The sequence below is a fragment of the Protopterus annectens genome, chromosome 9.part0 (genome assembly GCF_019279795.1).
Source record: "Protopterus annectens isolate FY-2018-M chromosome 9.part0, PAN1.0, whole genome shotgun sequence".
NCBI lineage: Eukaryota > Metazoa > Chordata > Ceratodontiformes > Protopteridae > Protopterus > Protopterus annectens.
Genome location: NC_056743.1, coordinates 942,208,275 through 942,235,774, shown reverse-complemented (window position 1 = coordinate 942,235,774; position 27,500 = coordinate 942,208,275). Strand labels below are relative to the sequence as shown.

The 27,500-nt window shown below is 46.2% G+C and overlaps 1 protein-coding gene across 1 annotated transcript in view; it reads right to left on the bottom strand.

The window, feature by feature from the left end:
• The window catches only part of NFYC (nuclear transcription factor Y subunit gamma), a 542,726-nt gene that overhangs the window by 403,672 nt on the left and 111,554 nt on the right, over window positions 1–27,500 (bottom strand). Inside the window, exon 3 of the mRNA XM_044083683.1 lies at window positions 2,056–2,151. Coding sequence (XP_043939618.1) covers window positions 2,056–2,151 — 96 coding nt within the window. The remainder of the gene's footprint in view (window positions 1–2,055; window positions 2,152–27,500) is intronic.

Sequence of the window (27,500 nt, the reverse complement as noted above, 5' to 3'; positions counted from 1 at the left end):
TTTCTGTAAACTGAATCACTTCAGGTAGATTGGTAGGTTTTCACTTTCACAACACTCTTCCAGAAAAGCATCTGGAGAAACAAGACAGTATTATGCAGCTTTGCTATATAATGAAATTAATCCAACAGGTTCATAGGAAAGTATGAGGTTATTTTGCCCCTGCAGGGCAGTTTAAGCATTGCCAGTTTCCCTTTTTGTGCTCAAAATAACCTGTGGTTATAGGTTGGTCTTACCTATCCCATGGTCAATAATTATACATTCTCTCTAATGAAAATTACTGGGATCATCTCACAGATAATTTGAGGGGACCTCTGCATGGGATAATGCCAGGGTTGCCAGACGTCCCTATTTGAGTGGGATTGTCCGGGGATCAGCAGTAGGATCCAGAGTCCCGCACTGACGGTTTAAATCCTGGCAAAACAGCCTCAGTTTTTTTTTTATTGGCCTGTATACCGGCGTACAGACCAATCAAAAATCGCTAAACACGGAGCTACTTGTGTTTAATGCGGAACTGCCTGATGTTCTGCATTAAACACAAGTAAGCTCCCTGTTTAAAGACAGACTTTTTTTTTTTGGTCTTCACTTAGCGTGAAAGCCCTTTTTTTTTTTTGTCCCTACCTTACTAGTCGGAAATCTGGCAACCCTGGATAAAGCATTCAGGAGGTGACCTTGTCCATTAGTAGTACAGGGGGGCAGTCCTGGGGTAAATTTTCTGTTTCACATCCACAGACATAAGTTGCTCATGAATATGGGCAGGGATGATTTTTGTTTTACATGGATGGGGAGTCTGATCCACAGCAGTGGTATCTTCTGTGAGACATACCTGTCCCTCCAAATCATTCTGCTGATGTTGCAGATCCTTAGCGAGACTATTTCTGATGTCATTTGACTTGCTGATGTGCAGTAAATCTAACAGTAAAGTGTCGGAGGGATGGCTTAATACTAAGTATAGGGACAGGGCTCTGAGTCGGTCCATGCAGGACATATTGTTTAGAGCTTGTATCCCTTTAGTAAGGTATGCCTGGGGGCATTCCAGTTGCTGCATATGAATGGACAGATACATGACAAAGGCAACATTATAATCAATGATTGGCCTAATAATGGTTGAATAAAGAGGGAGAATGACATCCATATATCTAGACACAATCCCACTGCTTATAATTTGTGCACTATAGAAGGACTTTCTTACAAAAATGGACACTTGGTCAAAAGTTAAGTCACTATCCACGCAAGTTTCTATTTCCATAGCTTTCTGTGTCCACATTCATTTTCAAATGAAATTAAAGGGCAGAATACAACTGTTTAAATGCTCTGCCTGCCTCCATCATTTACTGTGTGTTCTTGCTTAAAAGACAGAAGAGTCTATCAAACCTCTACAAGCAGTACAAGCATGTGTGTCTGACAGTCCTGAAGTACAGACAGTGAACTGAAGCATGTTATAATAAACATGGTTTGTTTAGTTCTTTCAGTGCCATTCATTATATCGGTGCCACTGCTGGCTGGCCTCAGAGCAAAATAACTGGAAAAAAATGAACAATCGAGTTATGTTTTAACAAATGAGCATCTCCATCTTTGTTTCCTATCCTTCTGCATTTCTAGTACAAAACCAAACAGGGAAGAAATGCAATGGCTATCAAAACTAAGGTAACAATACTGACTTTACTAAGGTTCCTAAATTCTTAAGATGACCACAAAAGCAGGACTTGTTAGCTGCCTTGGAACCTTCTGGTGATTAAATACTAGCTGGTATTGTAGCATTAGCAATTATCGCTGATGGCATCTTACAATCCTCTGTACAAAACATTTTCAAATATGACAAATTTAAAATGCTTCCTGTTTATGGAACACAATTCTCTTATCAAATTTAGATATACAATGCTTATACAAGTTAGAGGGAAAGAAATACTGAACAGCAGTTATTCTGTTGCATTCTGAAACACAAGTCTATGAAATAAGGCATAGTTAGTGTAAAAACAAAACAAAAAGGCAGTGATAAAATATATAACAAAAATACAATATCCAAACTGCTATAAACAAAAGACTTTCTGTTCTTACCTGGCGTTTTGGAGGTTTAAGCTCGTCTCTTGGCACAATATCAATCAGAAAATCAAACTGGTCAAACTTTGTGATAGCCATTGCAATATCATTTCTCTGTTCATAAAAAAAGACATTTATTTCAAAATATAGACTCCACAAAAAACAAAACAAAATACAGTACAAGGTAACACTGTGATGCAAGATTTTTCTAAATGCCAAATGCATCCCCCATGATGCACCTGGTCACAAAAGCAAATGCTGCTTAAGCGGAAAGGATACTTAAAAAAAATATCTTGCACATATACATTTATTACATGCTTAAACCCAGTTTTGCTCAATATAGCTGGACAAAGAAAAGTTGTGCAAAATCTTAACATAACCATAGATGTCTCTCTCTTCCATGTTGCAGTATTCACTAGTGGGTTTACCCTTCTTCCGATCAGTTTGTCCGGCCAGTCCCAGATGGTGCAGACGTACGTGGGCCATAAATATGACATCTGTGTGCACCAGCCCTCAGAACCAAGGAAGCCCCAGAAGGAGCCAGTCCTGATGGCCTAGCCTGTACAGAAGCAAAGAAGAACAAGTGCAAGGATAAGAGGGGGATGGTGGGAGGGAAGGAATACTGCAACATGAAAGAGAAGGACATCTATGATTATGGTAAGACATTACACAACTTTCCTATGTCCTTCTATTCCAATGTTGCAGTATTCACTAGTGGCAGAGTAAAAAAGCTCACTGCTGGCTGCGAGGTGGTCTGGATGAGGACGCCAGGAACCCATGCAAGACAACCCTGGCAAATCCTGCCCTGGCCTTGGAGATGTGGTCCAATTTACAGTGTCTGGTGAAGGTGTGCACAGATGACCAGGTAACTGCTTCCAGAATGGAGTTGATGTCTAGGCCTTTGAAAAGGCTCCAGTGGAAGCCATGGCTCTTGTGGAACGGGCTCTGATGTTGCCTGACAGTCTTCCCAGGGTGTGTGTAACAAAATGAAATGGCTCTAGCAATCCAAGAAGAAATGGTTCGTTTTCTCACAGCTTTCCCCAGAGCCCTGGGGTGGAAACAAACAGGTGGTCTGATTTGTGTAAAGGCTTGGTCTTATGCAAATAGAATCAAAGTTAATTGTGGACATCCAGGGTATGTAGGACCCTCTCACCGTCTCCCTGAGGGTTAGGAAAGAAGCTGGGTAGGTGAATAGCCTGATTCTGTGAAAGGTCATTGACCACCATGGGAGTGAAGGGGGGATTAATCCTGAGGGTGACTCTCCATATGGAAAACTAGGAAGGGTGGGGTAACCATAAGGGTGTGGAGCTCAGAGACCCTTCCTGGCTGAGGTCAGAGCTACTAGCAGTACTGTCTTCCAAGTGCAAAATCTCAAGTCAGCCTTGCCAGCAGGTTCGAAGGGTAAGTTTTTCTAGGACATATTTAAGATCCCAAGAAGGAGGGGTTGGAATTCTTGGGGGGGGGGGTCTTAAGTGTAAAACACCCTTTAAGAATAGCTTGACTGGAAGTCTGGAAGCTAGCGGAGATTCCATAGGCAAGCAGCCAGAAATGGCAAACAGGTGTGCTTTTAAGGAGGAGTAAGACAAGCCTGTCTTTCAGTTCACATAGGAAGGACAGAATCAGAGGCAGTTAGCTGTACAGAGGCTCCATCTGTCTTTTGTGATACCAGATACAAAACCTTCTCCATTTCAAGAGAGAAGATTTCCTTGTGTTGGGTTTCCTGGCCTCCTGCAGGAATGAGACTACGTCCTCATTCTACAGGTGTCTGAAGGGAATCAGAATCTTATCAGCCACAGGGAGAAGTGCAGAGATCTCCACTGTGGGTGAATCTGTGTCTCCTTGTGTTGTGTGAGTAGATCCACTGAGGGGTGTAAAGAATAGTTGTGTAATGACTTACCATAATCTTAGATGTCCTTCTCTTCTAAGCTGCAGTATTCATAACAGTTGGGAGTTGTTGCTCACAGCGCCACTGTCTGGCCAGTATACCAAAGTCTTTCTTTCAGGAGGGTGTGTGACGTCTCTTACCAGGGCCATAAACCGACATTAGGTATAAAAGTGACGTCTACATGTACCCTCATCACAGTTTTGCCGCATGCAGTAGTGCTTCTGAGGTTTGACCAGGAGGGTCCTAACACGAGACCCTTAAACTTGCATGTAGGCCAGTCCCAGGGAAGAAGGATGGCTGTGTAGGTTGAGACCAGGGGAGATTATTGCAATGTGTCGACAGGTGATTCCTGGGGTAGTAGTCAGAAAGAGACAGGGGGTAGGTGCGTGGGACTGAATAATGCAACACAGACGAGAAGGACATCTAAGATTATGGTAAGTTCTTACACAGCTACTCTATGTCCTTCTATTCTCATGCTGCAGTATTCATTACAGTAGGGAGAGTACCAGAGCTTTAAGTATGAACCTGGGAGGAGGAAGGGGTCCTGTGATCAAGCAGACCCTGCAGGATAGTCCTGGCAAAGCCTGCTTTAGCACAGGATGCTATGTCCAGCTTGTAGTGTTTGGTGAAGGTGTGTACTGAGGTCCAAGCAGCTGCTTCTAAAATAGAAGAGGAGTCTATACCTTTGAAAAGGCAGTAGAGGAAGCAGCTGCTCTGGTAGAATGAGGTTTAATATTACCCTGTAAGGATTTCACATGGTGGGAGTAGCACAAGGAAATGGACTTAGAGATCAATGAGGCAATGGTCTACTTAGACGCAGCTTTCCCTAGGGCTCTGGGATGGAAGGAAATAAATAGTTGATCTGACTTCCTGATATCTTTGGTTTTGTCTAAGTAATATCAAAGTTGTCTGTGTACATCTTTAGGGTCCTTCTGAGGGATTTTGTGGATAAGGGTAAAAAATGTACAGTTATGTACACTTACCATAAATGTAGATGTTTGAATGTATTCACTGTTGCAGTCATTACATATGGGTTATCCGCTTGCAGTAGCCCTCAGTCGGCCTGATTAACAAAGTCTTGGGTCCTGCGTCTGTTGCTGTCCCGTCTTCCATGACGTCAGGGGTATAAAACATGCAGTAGACGCCATTACATCAGTTTTTCTTGCCCCAGATGTCAGGTGCCCCCCAAATGGGAAGCAATTACATTTATAATACAAGTATATACCTCCAACAAAAAAGCAAGTACACCAAAGCTTTTTGAGCACAGTGAGTAGAGGTATAGCCAAAAGAAGAAAGGGGGCTGGAGGGAGGGTAACCAGGACTGCAACAGTGAATACACTCGAACATCTACATTTATGGTAAGCGTACACAACTGTGCTATGTTCATCGTGTTTCACTGTTGCAGTCATTACATTTGGGTAGATTCCCAAAGCTAAGGTTGGGAGGAGGAATTTAAATAGAATTAGGAACAGCTAGAAGGCCATGCAAGACTGCTGTGGTAAAACCAGCTCTGGATTTAGAGAAAATTGGCAAATGATAATGTTTGGTGAAAGGATGTACAGAACTCCAGGTAGCAGCTTCTAGGATGTCCCTGAGAAAGGCTGTAGAGGTAGATGCAGCCCTGGTTGAATGGGGTCTGATGCTGTGTGGGATAGGTTTTCTGTGGTGCTTATAGCAGAAATGAATGCAGTGGCCTGTCCATTTTGAAATGGTTTGCTTTGAAATAGCTTTCCCCTCTGTCCCTGCAGCAAATGCCACCAGCAGTTGTTCAGATTTCCTTTGAGGTTTAGTCCTGTCCAAGTAGAATCTAAGTTGTCTGTGCACATCTAAGGAGTGCAATATCAGTTCCCCTTTGTTCTGTGGGTTAGGAAAGAAGGTAGGCAAATGAATGAACTGATTAAGAGCCACACTGGATACCACCTCGGGCATGGAGGGACTGGTTCTGAGGGACACCCTGTCCACATGAAAGATGATGAAAGGCTCCACTGCCATAAGGGCTTGTAATTCAGATACCCTTTCTTGCAGAAGTGATTGCTAAAAGGAAAGCTGTTTTCCAGGAAAGGAATTTTAAATCTGCAGTAGCAGCTGGCTTGAAAGGAGGAAGAGTGAGTTTCTCCAAGACATAGTTAAGGTTCCAGGCTGGAGTTGAGCTCTCCTGGGTGGCCTTAAATTTTTGGCCCCTCTGAGGAACTGCTTGAGCAGTGGATGAGAAGGGAGGCTCTGTGCTATAATGAGCTGAAATGGCTGAGGCATGAATTTTGATGGAGGAAAAGGACAAGCCCTTATGAAGCATCTCTTGAGATTGGTTGCAGCACAAGATTTTCTAGTACTAAACCCTCCTAGCATAAGATTTTCTAGTACTAAACCCTCCTAGCCTTTAAGATGACATCCATCACTGATTTACTGAGGGGTGGTAAAGGAGAGATTAGGTAATTAACCAGGCTGCTAGGTTCAGCGTTTGCAGCTGAGGGTGCAGAATCTGGTTCTCCTGCTGACAACAGGGAAGGAGTCTGAGGCAGGTGCCATGGGGCCAAGCGTGACACTTCGCAGGAGGGGGTACCAATGTTGGCATGGCCAGTCTGGTGCAATTAAAATCGTTCTTGGCTTGTCCTGTTTGATCTTTAGTAGTACCTTGGGGAGCAGAGGCAGAAAAGGAAAGGCATAAACTGATAGTTTTTTTCCAGCTGAAGGATAGAACATCCACTTTCCAAGCTAGTTTGTGGGGAATCCTTGTGCAAAATTTGTCCAATTGATGGTTCTGGGGGAGGCAAACATGTCTATATCTGGGCTCCCCCATTTGCTTGTCAACATGCTGAAAATCCTTGGTTCCAGTTTCCACTCGTGTGGGTCCATGAGGTTTCTGCTTAGTCCATCTGCCAGTGTATTTAGTTTTCCTGGCAGGAATTGAGCTTGTAGATTCACTTGGTAGCTCAAGGCTGTGTTCCACAATGCCATGGCTGGTTTGCAGAGGGGGTAAGAGTCTAACTCCCTGTTTATGTACCACATGACAGTGGTGTTGCCCGTCTTTACCATTAGTTGTCCTGGAAGAATGTGGTCCTTGAAGGCTGTCAGGGAATTCTGTACAGCTAACATTTCCTTTTGATTTATGTGTAGGTGCATTTGACTTGGGTTCCATTTGCCCTGAATGCACTTCCCTGCCAGGTGAGACCCCCATGCATAGTCTGATGCATCTGTTGTTAAGGTTTAGGCGGCAGGGGGTAGTGAGAATGGTAGTCCCCTGTTTTGGTGGCAGGCCTATGCCCGCCAAAGGAACTCTAGGCATAGGCAAGGTATGATAGGAATCATTGCTTCTAGATCCTGTGAGTGTTGAGGCTTTTGAGATACCATTGCTGTTTCTTCTAATTCCATATGCAAGGCTGCATATGAGGAATGCAGGAGGCCATGAACCCCAAGGCTTGCAGTATTTGCCTTGCAGATAACTGGGTTTTTGTTGCCACTTCTTTGAAGTAGGTTGTGAAATGAATCCGTTTCTCTGGAGTGAGGAAAGCTATCTGGGAAGTTGTATTCAAGCTTGCTCCCAGGAATATAATTTGCTGACTGGGTACCAGCTGTGATTTCTTTTTGTTTATGGTGTACCCCAGACAAGTCAGTACCCTTTGAACAAAGGCCAGATGATTCAAAAGTATGTCCTGGCTTTCTGTCTTAATTAGACAATCATCCAGGTATGGGTATATTTGAATATTTCTTTGCCTGCAAAATGCAATGACTGGAGCTAGGCACTTTGTAAATACCCTGGGCACAGCAGATAACCCAAAGGGCAGTGAAGAGAACTGATAGTGCATGTAGCCTGCTTTCAAGCGTAGGTATCTTCTGCAAGACTCCCTGACAGGGATGTGCAGGTATGCTTGTCTAGTGTTGCCAACCATGCACCTTTGCCTAGCACAGGAAGCAGCTAGTGAAGAGTCAGCATCTTGAACTTTAAATACCTTTCTGGGGATTCCAGAGTAGAAAGGTCCAGGATAGGACTCCATGTATTGCCTTTTCTGGTTACCAGAAAAAGTGTTTAATAGAAACCTTGTCCCTTTTCCTCTTCTGGTACCAACTGAATAGCCCCCATGCTTAAGAGAGAGAGAGTATATGATTTTGGGCTTCTGCCCACTGATTTGGGGGTAGATCTGGCCACCCGCTTGGTGTTGGTAAGGTGTGGAAGTGAAATCTGTATCCTTGGGATACTATATTTAAAACCCATTTGTCCTGGGTAACGAGTTCCCAGTTTTTGGCCTGCAAACCAATCTTTCCGCCTAAAGGAGCATTCAGTTGGAAAGTATTTGGAAGTTTTAAAAGCAAGTCATTGAGACGGTTTTCCATAGGGGGAGTCTTACTACTCCCTGATTTGGGTGCGGAAACCCCCCACTCCTTAGTCTTGTGTCCCCTGGGACTGAAAAGTACAGTTTTGTTCCTACCATAAATGTAGATGTTAGAGTCCTAATACAGCTGCAGTCATAACAGATGGGTTCTCCTGCCGTCAGGCAGGTCCTCGGTCGTCCGAATTCCAAAGTCTAGGTCCGGCGTCAGTTGTCGTCGCTTCTTCCCTGACGTCAGTGCGACAGGGGTATAAAAGAACCAGCTGACGCCATTTTCTTCAGTTTTTCTTGCCCCAGATGTCGGGTGCCCCCAGAAGGAAGGCAATACATAAATTTGTGTAATAAAGCAATGTCATATAATCAAAATACATTAGTTGCAAGCAAATACACCATAAAAGAATACCCCAATCAGGTAGTATGAGGAGTTGTTAGCCAATAGACCTGTCCCAAGAGGGGAAGGAGGGTGGGAAACCTGGACTGCAGCTGTATTGGCACTCGAACATCTACATTTATGGTAGGTACAAAACTGTACTATGTTCATCGTGCATACAGCTGCAGTCATAACAGATGGGTAGAATCCCAAAGCTAAGAAAGGGGTGGTAGGCACTAGTTGGAACTAGGAGGAGCCAGGATGCCCTGCAAGACTGCATTGGCAAAGCCTGCTCTAGTTTTGGAGTATAATGGTAGGTGGTAGTGCTTGGAGAAGGTATGCACAGAACAAGTGGCTGCTTCCAAAATATCTTTGGTAGGAACTCCTCTGAGGAAAGCAGCAGAGGTAGATGTGGCCCTTGTGGAGTGAGATCTGATGCCAGCAGGTACAGTTTTGCCATGAAGAGAGTAACAAAAGTGTATGCAGTGGGCTATCCATTTTGAGATTGTCTGTTTGGAAATAGGCTTCCCTTGAGCTCCTATAGCATAGGACACAAAGGGCTGTTCTGATTTTCTGAAAGGCTTTGTTCTGTCCAAATAACGCAGTTGTCTGTGGATGTCCAAGGAATCTAATAATTTCTCCCCTTTGTTTTGAGGATTAGGATAAAAGGTAGGTAAGTGTATAGCCTGATTCAAAGCTACCCTGGATACCACTTTTGGCATAAAGGACAGGTTGGTTCGTTAGGAAACTCTGTCCTGATGGAAGATGATAAAAGGCTGCACAGCCAGGAGGGCTTGTAGTTCTGAAACCCTACGAGCCGAAGTAATGGCCAGAAGGAAAGCTGTTTTCCATGACAAATATTGCAAATCTGTTGAGGCAGCTGGCTCAAAAGGAGGCAAGGTCAGCTTTTCTAGTATGAAATTGAGGTCCCAAGCAGGTATTGGTCGTTTCCTTGGGGGTTTTATATTTTTAGCTCCTCTGAGGAACTGTCTTAAGAGGGGGTGAGAGAATAAAGGTGGATCAGTGTTGCATTCTGCAGAAATGGCTGAGGCATGGATTTTGATGGAGGAGAATGAAAGTCCACTGCTTAGCAGCTCAGCTAGATACTGTAATATTTGAGGTAAATTCAGTTTTCCAGGATTCTGGCCCTTTTTCTCATTCCAGGCACAAAACCGCTTCCATTTTGCGGCATAGGCTTTTCTAGTAGACGGCCTTCTGGCCTCCAAAATGACATCCTGCACCTCCTTGGAGAGTAGGGTCTGTTGTGATGTTAAGGAATCTTCCATGCGTCCAGATTGAGTGTTTTCAGCTGACTGTGAAGAGTTTTGAAGCTGTGCCGAGTCAGAAGAAGAGGCATTAGAGGTAGGGTCCATGGTGGGGAATGAGTCAGGCTCCTCAGGAGTGGGTACCAGTGTTGTCTTGGCCAGTCTGGAGCAATGAGAATCATCTTTGGTCTGTCTGCTCTGGTTTTTAATAGAACTTTGGGCAGCAGAGGAAGAGGTGGAAAGGCATAAACTGTCATTGTTGTCCAACTGAAAGAGAGAGCGTCCACTCTCCAGGCTTTTGGATGAAAAGTCCTTGAGCAGAATTTTGTCAATTGGTGATTTTTGTAGGAGGCAAAGAGATCTAGGTCTGGCCTTCCCCATGCTTTAATTATTTCTGTAAAAACTTGAGGCTGCAACTTCCATTCGTGTGGATCTGTCACATTTCTGCTTAGGTTGTCTGCCAGCGTGTTTTCCTTGCCTGGCAAGTACTGTGTTTGAAGCTCGATTTGTAATTCCAGAGCCATGTTCCAAAGTGACATGGCCAGTCTGCAAATGGGTATGAATGGGTTCCTCCCTGTTTGTTTATGTACCACATTACTGTCGTGTTGTCTGTCCATATCAATAGTTGACCTGGATGCAGAAGGTCTTTGAAAGCTATAATAGCATTTATTACTGCTAGCATTTCCTTTTGATTGATGTGAAGGTGCTTTTTTTTTTGGGACCATTTGCCCTGAATGCACCGATCTGTCATGTGCGCCCCCCAGACGTAGTCCGAGGAGTCTGTTGTGATGACTTGATTTGCTTGAGGCTTGCAGAATGGGAGACCTGCGTTTGTTTGGCATGCTTGAGCCCATCACAGAAATTCCTTTTGAAGACATGGAATTAGTGGTATTATTGTTTCCAAACTGTGGCTGTGTTGAGACCATAGGTTTTTCAGGTACCACTGAAGTTTCCTCAAATGCAGCTTTGCACATGGGATTAGTAGGATGCAAGATGCCATGAATCCCAGAGCCTGCAGGATTTTCCTTGCAGTCAGCCTGGTAAAATCTGCTAGTGTTATGAAGTATTGAGTTAGTTGCCCCTGCTTCTCCGGCGTGAGGTAGGCCATCTGGGTGTTTGTGTCCAAGTTGGCACCCAGGAAAATTATTTTCTGAGAGGGTATTAGCCTTGATTTCTTTTTGTTGACCGTGTATCCCAGAGAATTCAACAACAGTATTACATAAGCCAGATGTTTCAGAAGAATGTGCTTGCTGTCCGCTTGGATCAGGCAGTCGTCCAAATATGGGTATATTTGTATCCCTTGAAGTCTGCTGTAGGCAATTACTGATGCCAGGCATTTTGTGAATACTCTGGGCGCAGTAGATAAGCCAAAGGGCAATGCAGAGAATTGATAATGGGTTGAACCTGCAAGAAATCTGAGGTATCTTATGCAATTTTGTCTGATTGGGACATGCAGGTATGCCTCCTTGAGGTCCAATGTTACCAGCCAAGACTCCTTGCCCAGCATGGGAAGAAGCTGCTGTAAAGTGAGCATCGTGAATTTTGGTACGAGTAAAAATGTGTTTAGGATGGATAGGTCCAAAATAGGTCTCCAATCTTTTCCCTTCCTTGGTACCAGGAATAGAATAAAAGCCTTGACCTTGTTCGTGAGTAGGTACCTCTTGAATAGCTTTCATGTCCATGAGATCTGAAATCTGGTTTTGTGCCTCTGCCCTTTGATTGTGTGGCAGGTTTGGCATGCCTCTCATTTTTGGAAGGGTCTGAAAATGGAATCTGTAGCCTCTGTTTATAATGTCCAGGATCCATTTGTCTTTTGTGACAATATGCCAATTTTTTTGAAAATAATGCCAGTTTTCCGCCTAAGGGTGCTGCCATTTGAGCCTTGCTTGGCATGCAAAGAGGAAAGTCATTGGGCTTGCTTTCTGAATGGCTGCGAACTATCCTCACCACCTCTTTGTGTAGGAGCTTGCCATTGTCTGGCTCTGTATGATCCTTGAGATTGCCCTCTGCCCCTCTGGCGCCTGTTATCTACCTCTTTGGGGTCTGTCCGTGGCTGGAAAGGACCAATTTTTGGAAGGCCAATTTCTACTGAAACGTGGTGGTTGTACCTGTAGAAAATCCTTCACTGTTTGCATTGATTTAGCTTTTTCCTCCATTTTCTTTAATACCTCTTCAGCTTTAACACCAAATAATACATCATTTTGAAGAGGGGCATCGAGCATTTTAGCTTTGACATGATCTGGTAAGGTTTGTTCCTTGAGCCAGGCATGTCTACATATCACTGATCCTGTAACCGCAGCTCTACATGAGGCCTCTAGAGCATCAAAACCACATTGCAAGGTATGTTTACCCACTTGTTCTACACTATGCATCAAATCCTGCAACTCCTTCAAGTCTGGTTGTTCAGGTTGTGACATTTTACTTCTCAGTTGTGATAACAGAAACTGCTGGTACTTTAGCATATGGAACTGGCAGTTTAAAGCCCTCATGGTTAAAGTGGCTGAAGTATATACCTTTTTTCCCCACCTTTCTAAGGATCTGGAATCTCTCTCGGAAGGTAATGGATTTTTAGCAGTGGAAGCCTTAATTCCTTTTGGGCTTTGTGAGATAGTTTCTGGGTCAGCCGCATGGCTTTTGTATAAAAACTGGTGTGAGTCAGGAACCTGGTGGTACCCGTCAGGCTTGACAGGGGCTGGAGGTAAGGAATCCGGGTTAAGGCAGGCCTCCGAGTACACATCATCTAGTATGTCTAGGACAGGAGGTATAGCCAGAGGCCTGTGCTGAGGTAGCAAGAGAAAATCCCTAAGCCTTTTCTTGGAATCAGAGTACTCTTGGCCTTCCCAGTGAAAGTGCTCCCTTAAGGTATGCAAGGTTTCCCCAAATGAGTAATCCTCTCGGGGGGGGGGGGGGGGGGAGTAGACAGAGGGAATGGACTCCTCCGCATCAGAATCTTCAAAAGGGGAGTAAGAATGTTCCTGTCCATCAGAGTACTCTGATATAATGGAGGCCTGGTCAGAGGAGGGGGATTCTTCCTCCACTCTGGGCCTTTTGTCTGGGGGGGGGGGGGGGGGTTGAGAACCCCTGATAAGAGTAATTAAATCCTCAGCCATTTTGAGCATCTGTTTTTTAGGCATGGGGCCTGGAGAAAGGCCCTGTGTAGCTGGTCTCTTAGAATGCATGGCTGCTTTAGGACTTAGTGAAAGCCTTGATGAAAAAAGGAGGAAGGTCTGAAGACACCTTGAGAGGAGGCAGACCTGTCTACATTTTGAGATTCACCACCAAGAGTAGCTTCAGTATCTGTAGTCGGGGTGCGGGCCGAGGAGCCAGAGACCTCGGGCACAGAAGACACCGCCAAAGAAGTGTTGTGGAGGCCGCGGACCTCGTGTGTCGGTCCATATCTTTGGGTTTTTTTAGACAAAACTGGAGTCTGAGTATCCGATGACATAATACAGTTAAATTTTTTGCCAAAATAATGCTGGGCGAACTCCGCCCAACGTTTAATGGTGCGTTTATTGAATGTAGCACAAAAACAGACTGAGACGTCGTGGTCTGGGCCTAAGCAAGGAATACAGAGGGAATGAAAATCCTTATGTGGTATTTGCTTCCCACATGAAATACAATTATTAACTTTGTCTGACATCGGTCTGAGGCAAGAAAAGTTTCCCCGACGGGGTACTTAGCTTTCAAGAAGACTTCGGTTGCAAAATTTTCGTAATTTCAGGAGCTGGCCGACCTGCACTTGTGAACTGCTTCTGCTTCGGGCACCGCACGGCAAGAAAGACCGAAGAAAATGGTGTCGGCTGGTTCTTTTATACCCCTGTCGCACTGACGTCAGGGAAGAAGCGACGACAACCGACGCTGGACCTAGACTTTGGAATTCGGCCGGCCGAGGACCCGCCTGACGGCAGGAGAACCCATCTGTTATGACTGCAGCTGTATGCACGATGAACATTCTGGGGTTTCTGCTGTGTCTGGGTTTAGCTTGAGAAGACCTGGAAGGGGCTGGAAAGGACCAATTCTTAGAGGCCCAATGCCTACTAAATCTAGGAGGCTGAACTTGTAAGAAATCTTTAACAATTTGCACAGATTTAGCTTGATCTTCCATCTTTTCAAGAACTTCCTTAGCCTTGTTGTCAAACAGGCAGTCCTGATTTAAGGGAGCATCCAACAATTTAGCTTTAACATGATCAGGCAAAGATTGCTCCTTAAGCCAAGCATGCCTTCTGAGCACAGACCCAGTAACAGCAGCCCTGCAAGAGGCCTCTAATGAATCAAATCCACACTGCAAAGTATGTTTTCCAACCTGTTCAGCAGAATGCATTAAATCCTGTAATTCTTTATTTTCTGCAGTCAGGAATCAACATCATTTTCAGTTTAAGCAATCCAATAACATGTTGCGGATACTTTAACATATGAAAATAGAAGTTATGTACTCACCATAACGTTCCATCTGAGTAGATACTTCATTTGTCTGCAACCTGTGGGTGTCGGATCCGACCTCGGATCCGATAGCTTTCCAAGCTCCAAGATCCGAGCTCCTAGCTCCTCCCCTACCCATAATCCTCTAGTACCAACCACATTACCTCAGATCGTTTTTTTTGCCTCACCAACTCGAGACAGAAACCAACTCCAAATGATCAGAGAATTTTCCAGAGGTTCGGGGGATGGCAGGGGGGGTCGGTTGCAGACAAATGAAGTATCTACCCAGATGGAACGTTATGGTGAGTACATAACTTCTATATCTGAAGTAGTTACTTCATTTGATCTGCAACCTGTGGGACAGAGTCCCCAGCTAACCTATAGAACCTGGGTGGTCCTTACGGAAGGATATTCCGAAGCACCGCGGAGCCAAAAGCCGCCCTACTTCTGGAAATGATATCCAGTTTGTAATGAGAAATGAAGGTATGAGATGAGGACCAGGTAGCTGCTGAACAAATATCGTCTACTGGAACCCTAGACCAAAAGGCTGTTGAGGTAGCTACAGATCTTGTGGAATGAGCATGGACGCCAACTGGAGCTGGCTTCCCAGATGAGGTGTATCCCAGCATAATGCACTGACAGATCAATTTGCTACAGTCACTTTAGCAATTGCCCATGGCTGATTTTGCATAAGAAAAGTACAGTTTTGTACCTACCATAAATGTAGATGTTCGAGGATCCACATTGCTGCAGTCCTAACTATTGGGTAGTCCGCTGTCCAGTCGGCCCGAATACCAAAGTATATGGCTGACGTCGGTCAGGGCGCATTAGACTGACGTCAGTACGTCAGGGTACTAATGCGCATGACCGACGTCATATCCTCAGTCTTTTCTTGCCCCAGATGTCAGAAGACCCTAAAAAGACAAGGCCCAATATACCTGCACCAAAAATATGTACAATATATACAAAATTATCAGCATATAACCTCACCTACACAACCACCCCTAAACACAGAGGGGAAGGAGGGAGGGTAATTGACTGCAGCAATGTGGATCCTCGAACATCTACATTTATGGTAGGTACAAAACTGTACTATGTTCTTCATTCCACATTGCTGCAGTCCTAACTATTGGGTAGAATCCCAAAGCAGAGGTAAGGGAGGCTGGCAAATCATAAAGAAGCAGGAGCTGACAACATGCCTTGCAAAATAGCTGTGGCAAAACCAGCCCTAGACTTAGAGTAGAGAGGAAGGTGATAATGCTTAGAGAAAGTATGCACTGAACTCCAAGTAGCTGCCTCCAAAATATCCTTAGTTGCCACCCCTTAGAAATGCTGTTGAAGTGGCAGTAGCCCTAGTGGAATGAGGCCTAATCCCAGCTGGAATCTCCTTGCCATGATGGAAATAACAAAATGCAATGCAAAACCCAATCCACCTAGAAATAGTTTGTTTTGACACAGGCTTGCCCTGAACTCAAAGCAAAAGAAACAAACAACTGCTGAGACTGCCTAAAATCCTTAGTCCTGCTTAAATAATAACGCAATTGCCTGTGTACATCTAAAGTGTGCAAAATCTTTTCCACTTTATTTTGGGGGCCTGCATAAAAAGTAGGCAAATGAATAGTTTGGTTTAAAGCCACACTAGAAACCACCTTAGGCATAAAGGAAGGATTAGTACGTAATGATACCCTATCCTTTTGGAAAATCAAAAGGGCTCTACTGCCATAAGGGCCTGCAACTCAGACACCCTTCTTGCAGAAGTAATAGCCAACAGAAAAGCAGTCTTCCATGACAAGTATTTCAATTCAGCAGTAGCCGCAGGCTCAAAAGGTTGTAGAGTAAGTTTTTCCAACACAAAATTGAGATCCCAAGCAGGAGTAGGAGCTCTACGGGGGTCTTATATTCTTTGCCCCTCTAAGAAACTGCTTGAACAAAGGATGCGAAAACAATGGTGGGTCACAATCATAGTGAGCTGAAATTGCTGCAGCATGAATCTTAATGGAAGAGAAGGACAAACCTTTGTCCAATAACTCAGTAAGATATTGAAGAGCCACACTCAAATTAGGCTCAGAAATCTCCAAATTCTTTGCTGTACTCCAAAATAAAAATCTCTTCCATTTTTCATGCATACACTTTCCTTGTACTAGGTCGCCTAGCTTCCATAATCACATTTAAAACTTGTTGAGGAAGTTGAGACCTGCTGTGTTTCAACACAGAATATGCCAGGCTGTTAGATGAAGAGAGTGAAGCTTGACATTGAGCAGATGACCGCCCTTCTGAGATAACAGATGTGGAATCAAAGGTAAAGGCCATGGAGGCTTCCTTACCAGACTCCTTAGTAGTGGGTACCAGTGTTGCCGAGGCCAATCTGGAGCTATTAAAATCATCCTTGGCTTGTCTTGTCTGACCTTTAAGAGCACCTTTGGAAGAAGAGGCAGAGGTGGAAAGGCATACACATGAAGATTTTTCCAACTGAAAGACAGAGCATCCACTTTCCAAGCTGTGTGATGAAACCCCTTTGTGCAAAACTTTGGCAGCTGGTGGTTTAGTGGAGAAGCGAACAGATCTATGTCTGGAGTTCCCCATGACACTGTCAATTTCTGAAATACATGAAGATCCAGTTTCCACTGTGGGGATCCATGATTTGTCTGCTTAACACATCTGCTAAGGAGTTCTGTGCTCCCGCAGAAACCTTGCCTGAAGAGTTAGTTGCAAGCTGAGCGCAGTCTCCCATAAAATCATTGCTTGCCTGCATAGAGGATAAGAATGTGTTCCCCTTGTTTGTTGATGTACCACATGACAGTTGTGTTGTCTGTTAGAATCAACACCTGCCCTGGAAGAAGTAACTCCTTGAAAGCCATTAATGCAAACTGGACTGCTAACATCTCCTTCATGTTGATATGTAGATGCTGTAGTCTGGCAGGCCACTTGTCTTGTATCCACTTTCCATTTAGATGAGCTCCGCAAGCAATGGCCGAGGCATCTGTCGTTAAAATCTGACTCGCCTCTGGCCGGGTCACAGAGAGTCCCTTTTTTAGGTGGCATTCCTGAGCCCACCACAAAAATTCTTTTTGAAGGCAAGGTATTATTTGAATGACAGTGTCCAAATCCTGGCAGTGCTGTGTCCATACATTTTGAGATACCATTGCACCTTCCTCATATGCAGTTTGGCATTGGGAAGCACCAGAATACAAGATGCCATGAACCCTAATGCTTGAAGGACTGTCCTTGCAGTCAGCACGGACTGATGAGATAGTTGATGGAAGTAAAGTGATAGACTCTTGTTTGTCCGGGGTTAAAAGGCCATCTGGGCTGCTGTATTCAGTCTCACACCCAGAAAGCACATGTCTTGAGAGGGTACTAGACTGGACTTTATTTCGCTCACAGAATACCCTAGGCATCTTAGCACTGCTATAACATATTCCAGTTGCTGTAGAAGCTCCTCCTTTCCTTGAGCCAGACTCAGCCCGTCGCCCAAGTAAGGATAGATTTGAATTCCTTTTAGCCTGAAGTAAGCTATCACTGGAGCCAGAACCTTTGTGAATACTCTGGGCAGTAGATAAGCCAAAGGGCAATGCAGAGAACTGATAATGAGAATTTCCAGCTCGAAACGCAGATACTTCCTGCACCTTAGTCTTATCGGCACATGAAGGTAAGCCACCTTGAGATCTAAAGTTACCATCCAGTGATCTTTGCCCAGCAGAGGTAAAAGCTGTTGTAACGCCAACATCTTGAACTTGGGAATGTCCAGATAAGTGTTGAGGATAGATAAATCCAAAATTGGTCTCCACGTGTTCCCCTTCTTTGGTACTAGGAACAGGCGAGAATAAAATCCTAGGCCCCTTTCTGATACAGGGACTGGCTGAATGGCCCCTATTTGGAGTAACAGAGAAATTTGCTTGTGAGCCTCTTTCCTTTGTGGAGGAGGAACGCCTGGCATGCCTTTGAAAGGGGCAATGTATGGAAATAAAACCTGTAACCGTGGTGAATGATATCCAACACCCATCTGTCTTGAGTAATTAAATCCCAATTTTCTTTGAAAAGAGACAGTCTTCCTCCCAAAGGAGCTGCCAGACGAGAATCTACTGGCAGCTGAAAAGGCAGGTCATTGGGTCTGTTTACGAAAGGACTGACCCCTGCCCTCACCAGAAGTCTGAGCAGGTGAACTCCCTGTTCTAGGCCTAAAAGAACCTTGAGCTCTGCCCCTACCACGCCTAGACCTACCCCTAGACTGGGAATCATAAGCAGGATATGTCCATCCCTTAGTAGGCCAATTTCTACTAAACTTCAAGTGGCTGCACCTGCAAAAATCTTTAACAGTTTGCATAGACTTAGCTTTGTCCTCCATTTTCTTTAAAACTCCTTCCACACCCTAACCAAACAACACATCACACTGTAAAGGAGCATCCAAAATCCTTGTCTTAACATGCTCAGCTAAATTCTGATCCCTCAACCAGACATGCCTGCTAAGAACAGAACTAGTTGCAGCCACCCTCGAGGAGGCCTGTACAGCATCAAAACCACATTGCAAAGAATGCTTACCCACTTGTTCAGACACATGAACTAAATCCAGCAACTCTTTACACTCAATACCTTCCGCCAAAGCATCCACCTTAGATTTCAATTGTGAAAGGAGATAATTTTGATATTTTAGCATGTGAAACTGACAATTCAACGCCTCATGGCTAAAGTGGAAGAAGTATACACTTTCTTTCCCCATCTATCCAAAGCCCTTGCCTCTTTATCAGTGGGAACAGGGTTTTTAACAACAGAGGCCTTAACACCTTTAGGTCCCTGAGAAACAGTTTCTGGGTCTGCCCTAGGACGCTTAAAAGATACTTATGAGCTTCAGGCACCCTATAGTACCTATCAGGTTTAACAGGAGCAGGAGGCAAAGAATCAGGGTTCAGGGAAGCCTCTGCAAAACATCTTCCACCACATTCAACACAGGAGGTATAGCTAAGGGCCTATGCTGGGGTAAAACAAGAATTCCCTAAGCCTTTTCCTGAATCAGAGTAATCTTGGCCTTCCCATTTAAAGTGCTCCCTCATGGAATGCAGAGTCTCTGAAAATGAGAAATCCTCAGGAGGAGAAGCTGTAGGAGTGGAATCATCCACATCAGAATCAGAATAAGGAGGATACTCCTGCAAGTCTTCCGCAGAAGACTCAGAAGCCTCTGAACACTGTTCAAAACTCTCAAACTCAGGTTCCACCCTAGGCCTCTTATCAGGAGGGGGCATAGAACCTCTAATCATAGTAATCAAATCTTCTGCCATTTTAAGCATATGTTTCTTAGGCACAGAACCTGAAGTGCTAGGAGAAGCCCCCACTGAAGCTAAACTTGGCCTACCTCTCAAAGAAGTTTTGGAAACAGAAGGAGAGGCTCTAACTACCTTGGGAAGAGAGGGAAGAACAGTCACCTGAGAAGCCCCCTCAGCCTGGCCTACCTCCTGAGAAGGCACATCCTGTAACAGCAAAGTCTCTGCCTGAGACTCCAAAGAAACTCCTGGCAAAACCTCTGGCTCCACTGAGCCTTCTAAAGAACCGACGTCCGGGACTGCCGGTTCATCAACCCTAGGCTTCGCTGTTTTGTCCTTGCGCTTTTTGAAGCGGCGCCGGAGCATCCGACGGCATTTTATAATTACAACGCTTCCCAAACACTAACCTGGCACAGTCTAACCTCCTCTTAATAGTGCGTTTGTTAAATCTAGCACAAGAGCGCATCCAACAACGCCGTGCTCAGGCCCTAAACAAGGTATACACAAGGTATGGTAATCCCTATGAGGTATCTGTTTCCCACAAGAAATACAGTTATTCACTTTTTCTGACATCCGGTTAAATACTGAGACAAGAAAAACCAAAATGTTCCCAACGGGTACTTAGCCAACTTTGATTCGGTCTGAAACTCCGACTTCAGAAAATTTCAGAACGCCAACCTGCACTCGCAAAACTGCTTCTGCATCGGACCATGCGGCAAAAAAGACTGAGGATATGACGTCGGTCATGCGCATTAGTACCCTGACGTACTGACGTCAGTCTAATGCGCCCTGACCGACGTCAGCCATATACTTTGGTATTCGGGCCGACTGGACAGCGGACTACCCAATAGTTAGGACTGCAGCAATGTGGAATGAAGAACATCAAACAACTGGTCCGACTTGCGAAACTCTTTAGTCCTGTGCAAGTAAAAACGCAGCTGTTGTGTACATCCAATTTGTGCAACGTATATTCTCCTTTGTTGTGAAAATTTGGGAAAAATACAGGAAGATTTATTAATTGATTAATGTTTGATTCTGTAGCCACCTTAGGCAAGAAAGATGGGTTAGTCCTGAGGGACACTATCTTTGTGAAAAATAAGGTACGGAGGTTTAATACACAGAGCTTGTAATTCTGAAACTCTCTTGGCCGAAGTAATAGCCACTAAGAAAGCAGTTTTCCAAGACAAGAACTTTAACGGAACCGAGGCCACCGGCTCAAAAGGTGGTCTCGTTAAGGATTGTAAGACCAGAGTGAGATCCCACGGGGGAACCACAGTCTTGACAGGTGGTTTCTAAAGACAAACGCCTCTTAAGAAGGTTTTGCACAACTTAGTAGATGCTAAGGAGCCTATGCCGTCCCCCACATGAAAATGGGAGATGGCCGCCAACTGCACCTTGACTGTGGAGGCACTTGCTCCCTGTCTAAAAAGCAGAGAAAGGAAGTTCAGAATAGTCGGAATAGGGACAGTAAAAGGGTCCAATTCTTTATCTTTGGCCCAGATGGAAAAACATTTCCATTTACTGTTGTAAAATTTCCTGGTAGATGGTTTATGAGTCGCCACCAGAATGGCCTTAACGGGGGATGAGATACCGGGAGTCCTAGCCATTAATGGAACTGGATCAACCAAGCAGCAAGTTTGAGATTGACCAGGTTTGGGGTATGGCATCTCGCTGGGTGCGAGATTAGGTCTGGACTGGGATCCAGAATCCATGGGGGAGCCACACAGTGAGACCGCAGAAAGGGGAACCAGATCTGTCGAGGCCAGAATGGGGCTACGAGGATAACTCTGCTCCCCAACCGAAAGGCTTTCTGGATGAATTTCATCATAAGTGGGAGGGGGGGATAAGCATAAAGGAGTCCGGGAGGCCAAGCATGGACTAGAGCGTCTCCCCTCTGGGGGAACTATCGCGAAGTACTCGCTGCATTTTGTGTTTAAAGGAGAAGCAAAAAGGTCGCAGCAAGGCTGACCCCATTTGCGGAAGATCTGCTTCGCAACAGATGGATTCAGAGACCACTCGTATGGAGTGAGGAACACTCGACTTAGCTTGTCCGCTAATATGTTGGACCGCCCGAATGTGCTGCTATCAGAAAGCGGTTGGTGGAAATCGCCCATTCCCACACTCTCATGGCTTCTCGACACAGGGGATAAGATCTGGTCCCTCCTTGTTTGTTTATATACCAGACTACTGACATGTTGTCCGTCTGGATTGCAATAGTCCCTATGGGAAGAAGGTCGTGGAGAGCTTGCAATGCTAAAAGCACCGCCCTCATCTCTAGGACGTTGATATGTAATGCGGTCTCTAGGGGAGTCCACGTGCCTTGAACGGATCTGCCTGAACAATGCCCCCCCCCCACCCGAGGCAAGACGCGTCCATGGTCAACGTGGCTTTGGCCAGAGGAATTACAAAGGGTCTCCCTTCTCTGAGTTCCTGCACCTGTAACCACCACAGAAGGGAGTCCCTGCACACCCTGCTCAGGGAAATTGGCATGCATAATGGGTGGATCGACAGGGACCATTGGACTTGAAGGGTCCATTGCAATATGCGCATTCGCAGACGAGCATGAAGAGAGAGACCGATCGCTGCTGACATAGACCCCAGTACCCTCAGGACTAACTCTGCTGGAGGAGCAGGGCTCCGAAGAAGAGCTAACACCTGGAATGACAAGTTGTTCAGCCTGACTGACACTAGAACAACTTTGGAGATTTGTGCATCTAACCTGGCCCCTATGAATTCTAGGGCTTGAGTGGGGCACAGGCAGGATTCTTGCTCGTTTACTGAGATGCCTAGGTTGTGGACCAGAGACAGAGCATAATCCCTTGCCACACAGAGCTGATGCTTGTTGGTCGTGTTGAGGAGCCAGTCGTCTAGGTAAGGGAAGACCTGAATGCCCTGGAGTCTCAGGTGGGCTGCAACCACTGCCATGACCTTGAACACTCTGGGGGCTGAGGTGAGGCCGAATGGAAGAACCCTGAATTGATAATGACTGGCTCCGAGCCAGAAGCGAAGAAACCTCCTGGATCGTTTGTCCATTAATATGTGGGTAATACTCATCCTTGAGGTCTAGCGAGCACATCCAGTCGTTCTCCCGCAGCAGGGGAGAATAGATTGGAGAGTGACCATCTGGAACTTTTCTTTGGGTATGAACAGGTTCAGGGCGGAAAGGTCTAAGATGGGTCTGAGGTCCCCCGTTTTCTTTGGCACCAAAAAGAACCTGGAGTAATAACCCAATCCGAACTGGTCTGGGGGGACAGGCTGGATGGCTCTTTTTCTTAGCAGCTTTGAAATTTCCAAAGCTGCTGCCTCCCTCTGATTGGGTGGGACATCGGGGAGGCGTCTGGATTTGGGGGGAAGGTTTATGAATGGAATAGAGTAACCTCTGGATATGATCCGGAGCACCCATCGATCTGTTGTAAGGGACTCCCAGTTTGACAGGTGCTCCGACAATCGCCCCCCGACTGCCTCCAGAGAGGGACAGTCGGGCAAGCCCTCAGGGCTGTTGCGCGGGTCTGTCTGAGAAAGGTTCTCTAGACCAGAAATTACGCGGCCCCCCTCTGCCTCTGGGCTGGCGTCCACCTTGTCCTCCCCTACCTCTGGAGGACGAGTGGTCTGCAGCAGGATGGGATTGCCGAGACTTACAGAACCACAGCTTCTTTTGTCCCTGATTCCTGGAGAAGGATCTTTGGGGATTAGAGAAGCGGACTCCGATGGCAGACAGCGTCTTCCCGTCCTTTTTGCTTTGGACCAGTGTATCGCGAACAGTTTTGCCAAACAAGGCAGAACCGTCAAAAGGGGCGTTCGCGAAGGACGCCTTGAAGGGGTCCGTGAAGTCACACAGACGGAGCCAGGAGAGACGTCGCAACACGACCCCGGCTCCGCTAGCTCTAGCGGCTCCCTCCGTTGCATGGGAGAGAAGCCGCATAGAAGTATTTGAGATGGATTTTAGAGTGGCCATTCAAGTCTCAAAAACCTTTTTGTCTGGGACCGATATGGACTCTGGGGGGCTGCAGCGTACTCCTTAATCAAGTCTCGCTGTAGCCTAATAGTATGTACCATATAGTTCAGCGCCCTTATGGAAAAGGTCGCTGAAGCAAACATCCGCTTCCCAATCCGGTCAAGCACTCGAGATTGCTTATCCGGCGGGTGAACCGAAGAACTCTCCTGTGCAAGTTCTTTCTTGGTGGCCGCCGCCACCAACATAGCAACAACAGGGGTTCCTTTGGCCCAAGACGGTCTATCTGTGGGTGGGCTGAGGACTTTATCGGGGCGCCTTGGGATTGGCTCCACTGTGTCGGGCTCCTTCCAAGCCCTGGTGGTAATTAAGTCCACCAGGGGGTCGGCCGGAGGGGACACCCAGGAGGTAGATGGGCCTGCCTCAAAGGCCTCCAGGAACACGGACTCATCAAGGGAATGGTTTTGGGCTGACCACCCCCCTCTAATACGCAACATTTCCATGATGTCTCCAAAGGAGACATCTTCAGAGGGTGACCTTGGGGAACCCTCCGTATCATCTAAGTCCGTGTCTGTGGTAATGGACTCGGGGGAGTCCAGGTGCCTCCTTTTGCACCGGTGTTTGAGGGACCTCCTCGGTGGGACTGTCCGAAGAGGGCTCGTCCACCGGTTGTTGTTCCTCCACGGGAACTAGCTGGAGGGCTTGGGCAGGCTGTCCAGATGGACGGATGATGGAAGACAGACCCTCATGCAGTGGGGGTACGGGTGGATCAGAAGCCCGGGTCGGGGATCTGGAGGACCTCGACAGTACCCTCTCCACTACCTCAAAAGCCGAAGGAGAGCCACTCTCACCAGCCTCTGAGAGCAATCTCCTCGGATCCGAGGAAGGGATCGGGGTTGGAGCCGATGCAGTCGGCACCGAGGCAGAGGTGTGCTCCGACGCCAACAGCGCCGAAGACACAGCATCTCCCTCGAATCTGACGCTCAGCCCTCAGCCCCGAGAGCTCGGGTCTGACAAGCTCGAAGGTATAGTCGGCGAAGAGACAACCGCTATCAGCGCCAACAGTTCCCCGGGTCCAAAAGGGCCTGGATCCGATGACTCCGAGACCCGAAAATGAGTCGGAGAAGGAGTGATCGGGGCAAATATGGGGCCTGCACTCCCCCCCAGAGGGGGAGGAGGCAAGAGCATCCCCATCTGCATTTGGGTCTGTAAGAACAGAGGCATCATCCTATCCATATCCGCTTCGGAGATGCTTCGGGTCGACCTAGATGAAGTAGTAGAGGCAGGCCGGGAGGGCCGCCTCGAAGATAGAGGGAAACCTATCCTCCTCCTCCGGCGAAAAACAGGGGGAACGGCGCCGAGAGGAGGAGGATCCGGAGACCCTAGAGGGAGATTTAATAGTTTTTTGGCAGAGCCGAAGGATGAGATTCGGCCCGCCTTTTATGGGACTTATGTCCATCCTTATCTTTGTGCCTCTTCTCTCTGAGGGAAGAGGCACTAGTTTCCCCAGAGCTCGGACCCGATGAGGGAGGTTGAGTCCCGGGTAGAGCTAAGGGGATAGATGGCGCCGAAGCTGCTGAAGCAGCTGGAGCCCGAACGGGAGAGGAAGAAGAAGCCGACTCCTGGGGGAGCTTTCCTGCCAGGATCAGCTTGTTCTTCATATCCTGGAGTGCCCGGGGATTAAAGGCCGCACAGATTTGGCAGGCCTCTGACAAATGGGCTGCCCCCAGGCACAAAATGCACTGAGTGTGGCCATCAGCTGGAGAAAGCTTGTGGCCACACTCAGTACATTTAGAGAAAATGGCCTTAGGCCCTTCTGACATCTTACACACACACCAAAACACTAGGAGGGGGAGGGGAGTGAAGATAAAACAGTTATAAATTACACAAAAGTGACCCAAAAAACTAGCAGAAGAAGCAGAAAAGGGAAACTAACACACACACACAAAAACTTGAGAAAAATTGGTTTAAAAACCAGCAATGATCTCACCCAGCCAGGAGCTCTTCACAAGGACGTTTCTTAGCTGCGGCAAAAAAACGATCTGGGGTAATGTGGTTGGTACTAGAGGATTATGGGTAGGGGGAGGAGCTAGGAGCTCGGATCTTGGAAAGCTGCCGGATCGGATCAGAGGTCGGATCCGACACCCACAGGTTGCAGATCAAATGAAGTAACTACTTCAGATCTGGCAGTTTAAAGCCCTAATAGCCAAGATTGCAGAAGTGTAACCCTTCTTACCCCATCTATCCAGCGCCCTGGAGTCTGTATCAGAAGGGGTAGGATTTTTAAAAGTAGAAGCCTTAATGACCTTGGGTCCATGTGAAATAGTCTCTGGATCCGCAATAGGATTTTTAAAAAGGAACTTGTGTAAATCAGGAACCCTGTAATATCAGTCAGGTTTTCTGGGAGCAGGAGGCAATGAATCAGGGGCCAAACTAGATTCCAAAAAAGCATCAACAATGTCTAGTACAAGAGGAATAGCTAAAGGCCTATGCTGAGGTAGGAGTAAGAAATCCCTAAGCCTCTTTTTTGAATCAGAAAACTCCTGGCTTTCCCAGTGTAGTATGTACTTAGAGTATGTAAGGTTTCACCAAAAAAAAAAAAATCCTCTGGAGGGGAAGCAGAGGGAATAGAGTCCTCTGCATCAGAATCCTCATAAGTAGATAAGGGCAAATCCAGATCAGAAGAATCAGAAAAATCAGAATCCTGGTCAGAGGATTCATAAACAACTTCAGCCCTAGGTCTCTTAGAAGGTGGAGGTTGGTTTCCCCTGATTAGAGTTATAACATCTTCAGCCATTCTTATTTGTTTTTTAGGCATAGAGGCCTGAGCATGCGGCCTGGGCATTGGTTTTTTAGGCATGGTTCATGATTTAGGACTAAATGAAGAATGAGGCGTCTGTCTAATATGCAAGTCCGTAGGCCTGAATACACCCTCAGAAGCCAGTGCCTGCACAGCGGCTCCGGACTCATCCAAGGTAGAGACATCCACAAGTTCCATAGTTGAAGCATCTCACAGCATACCAGAATCCGAATGGTTCTCAGTAGAGGCCTGCGAATCAGAAGTAGCGGGTATCAGGGGCTGCGAAAGCACCTCACTAAGTACCAGTAAACTGGCGACTGGCTTAGGAGAAGCGTCGTTGGCAGTTTTGGACCTCAGTGGCCTGTCTCGGTCTTTACCTTTACATGTTTTCAGAATCCCAGTAGTCGGATGGCTAACTGACATTTCTGGATAATTAAACTGAGAAAAGAAATATTTAGAGGCAAAAATATACAGACGATAGTGCGCTGATTAAATAAAGCACAAAACCGACAGCAAGGTATGTCGTGTTCAGGGCCTGGGCAAGGAATACAGTACAAATGAAAATCCTTATGAGGTATTTGCTTCCCACAGGTAATGCAATTATTAACTTTTACTGACATCGGTAAGGAGCAAGAAAAGGTTTCCCCAATGGGGTACTTCGCTTTAGTTGAAGACTCCGGTTCTGAAACTCAAAAACGAAAATTTCAGGAGTCGGCCGACCAGCACTTTTGAACTGCTTCTGCTTCAGGCACTGCACAGCAAGAAAGACCGATGTAATGGCGTTGGCTGCATGTTTTACACCAGATGACCTGAAGTCATGGAAGGGACAGCAACTGACGCAGGACCCAAAACTTTGCTAATCAGGCCGACAGAGGGCTACTGCAAGCAGATAAAACAAATGTAATGACTGCAACAGTAAAACACGAAGAACATCTGGTACATTAATGGATTGATTCAATGAAAGTTCATTAACTACCTTGGGCATGAAGGAAGGGTTGGGTTCTGAGGACTACTCTGTCCTTGTGGAAAACAAGGTAGGGAGAGGTGGCCATAAGGGCTTGGATCTCAGGCCCTCCTGGCAGAGGGGTGAGGGCTACTAGCAGAACTGTTTTCAGTGTGCACAATTTCAGGAAAACAGTGTGCTGGTTCAAAGGGGGGGCAAGGTTAGATTTTCTAATACAAAATTTAGAAT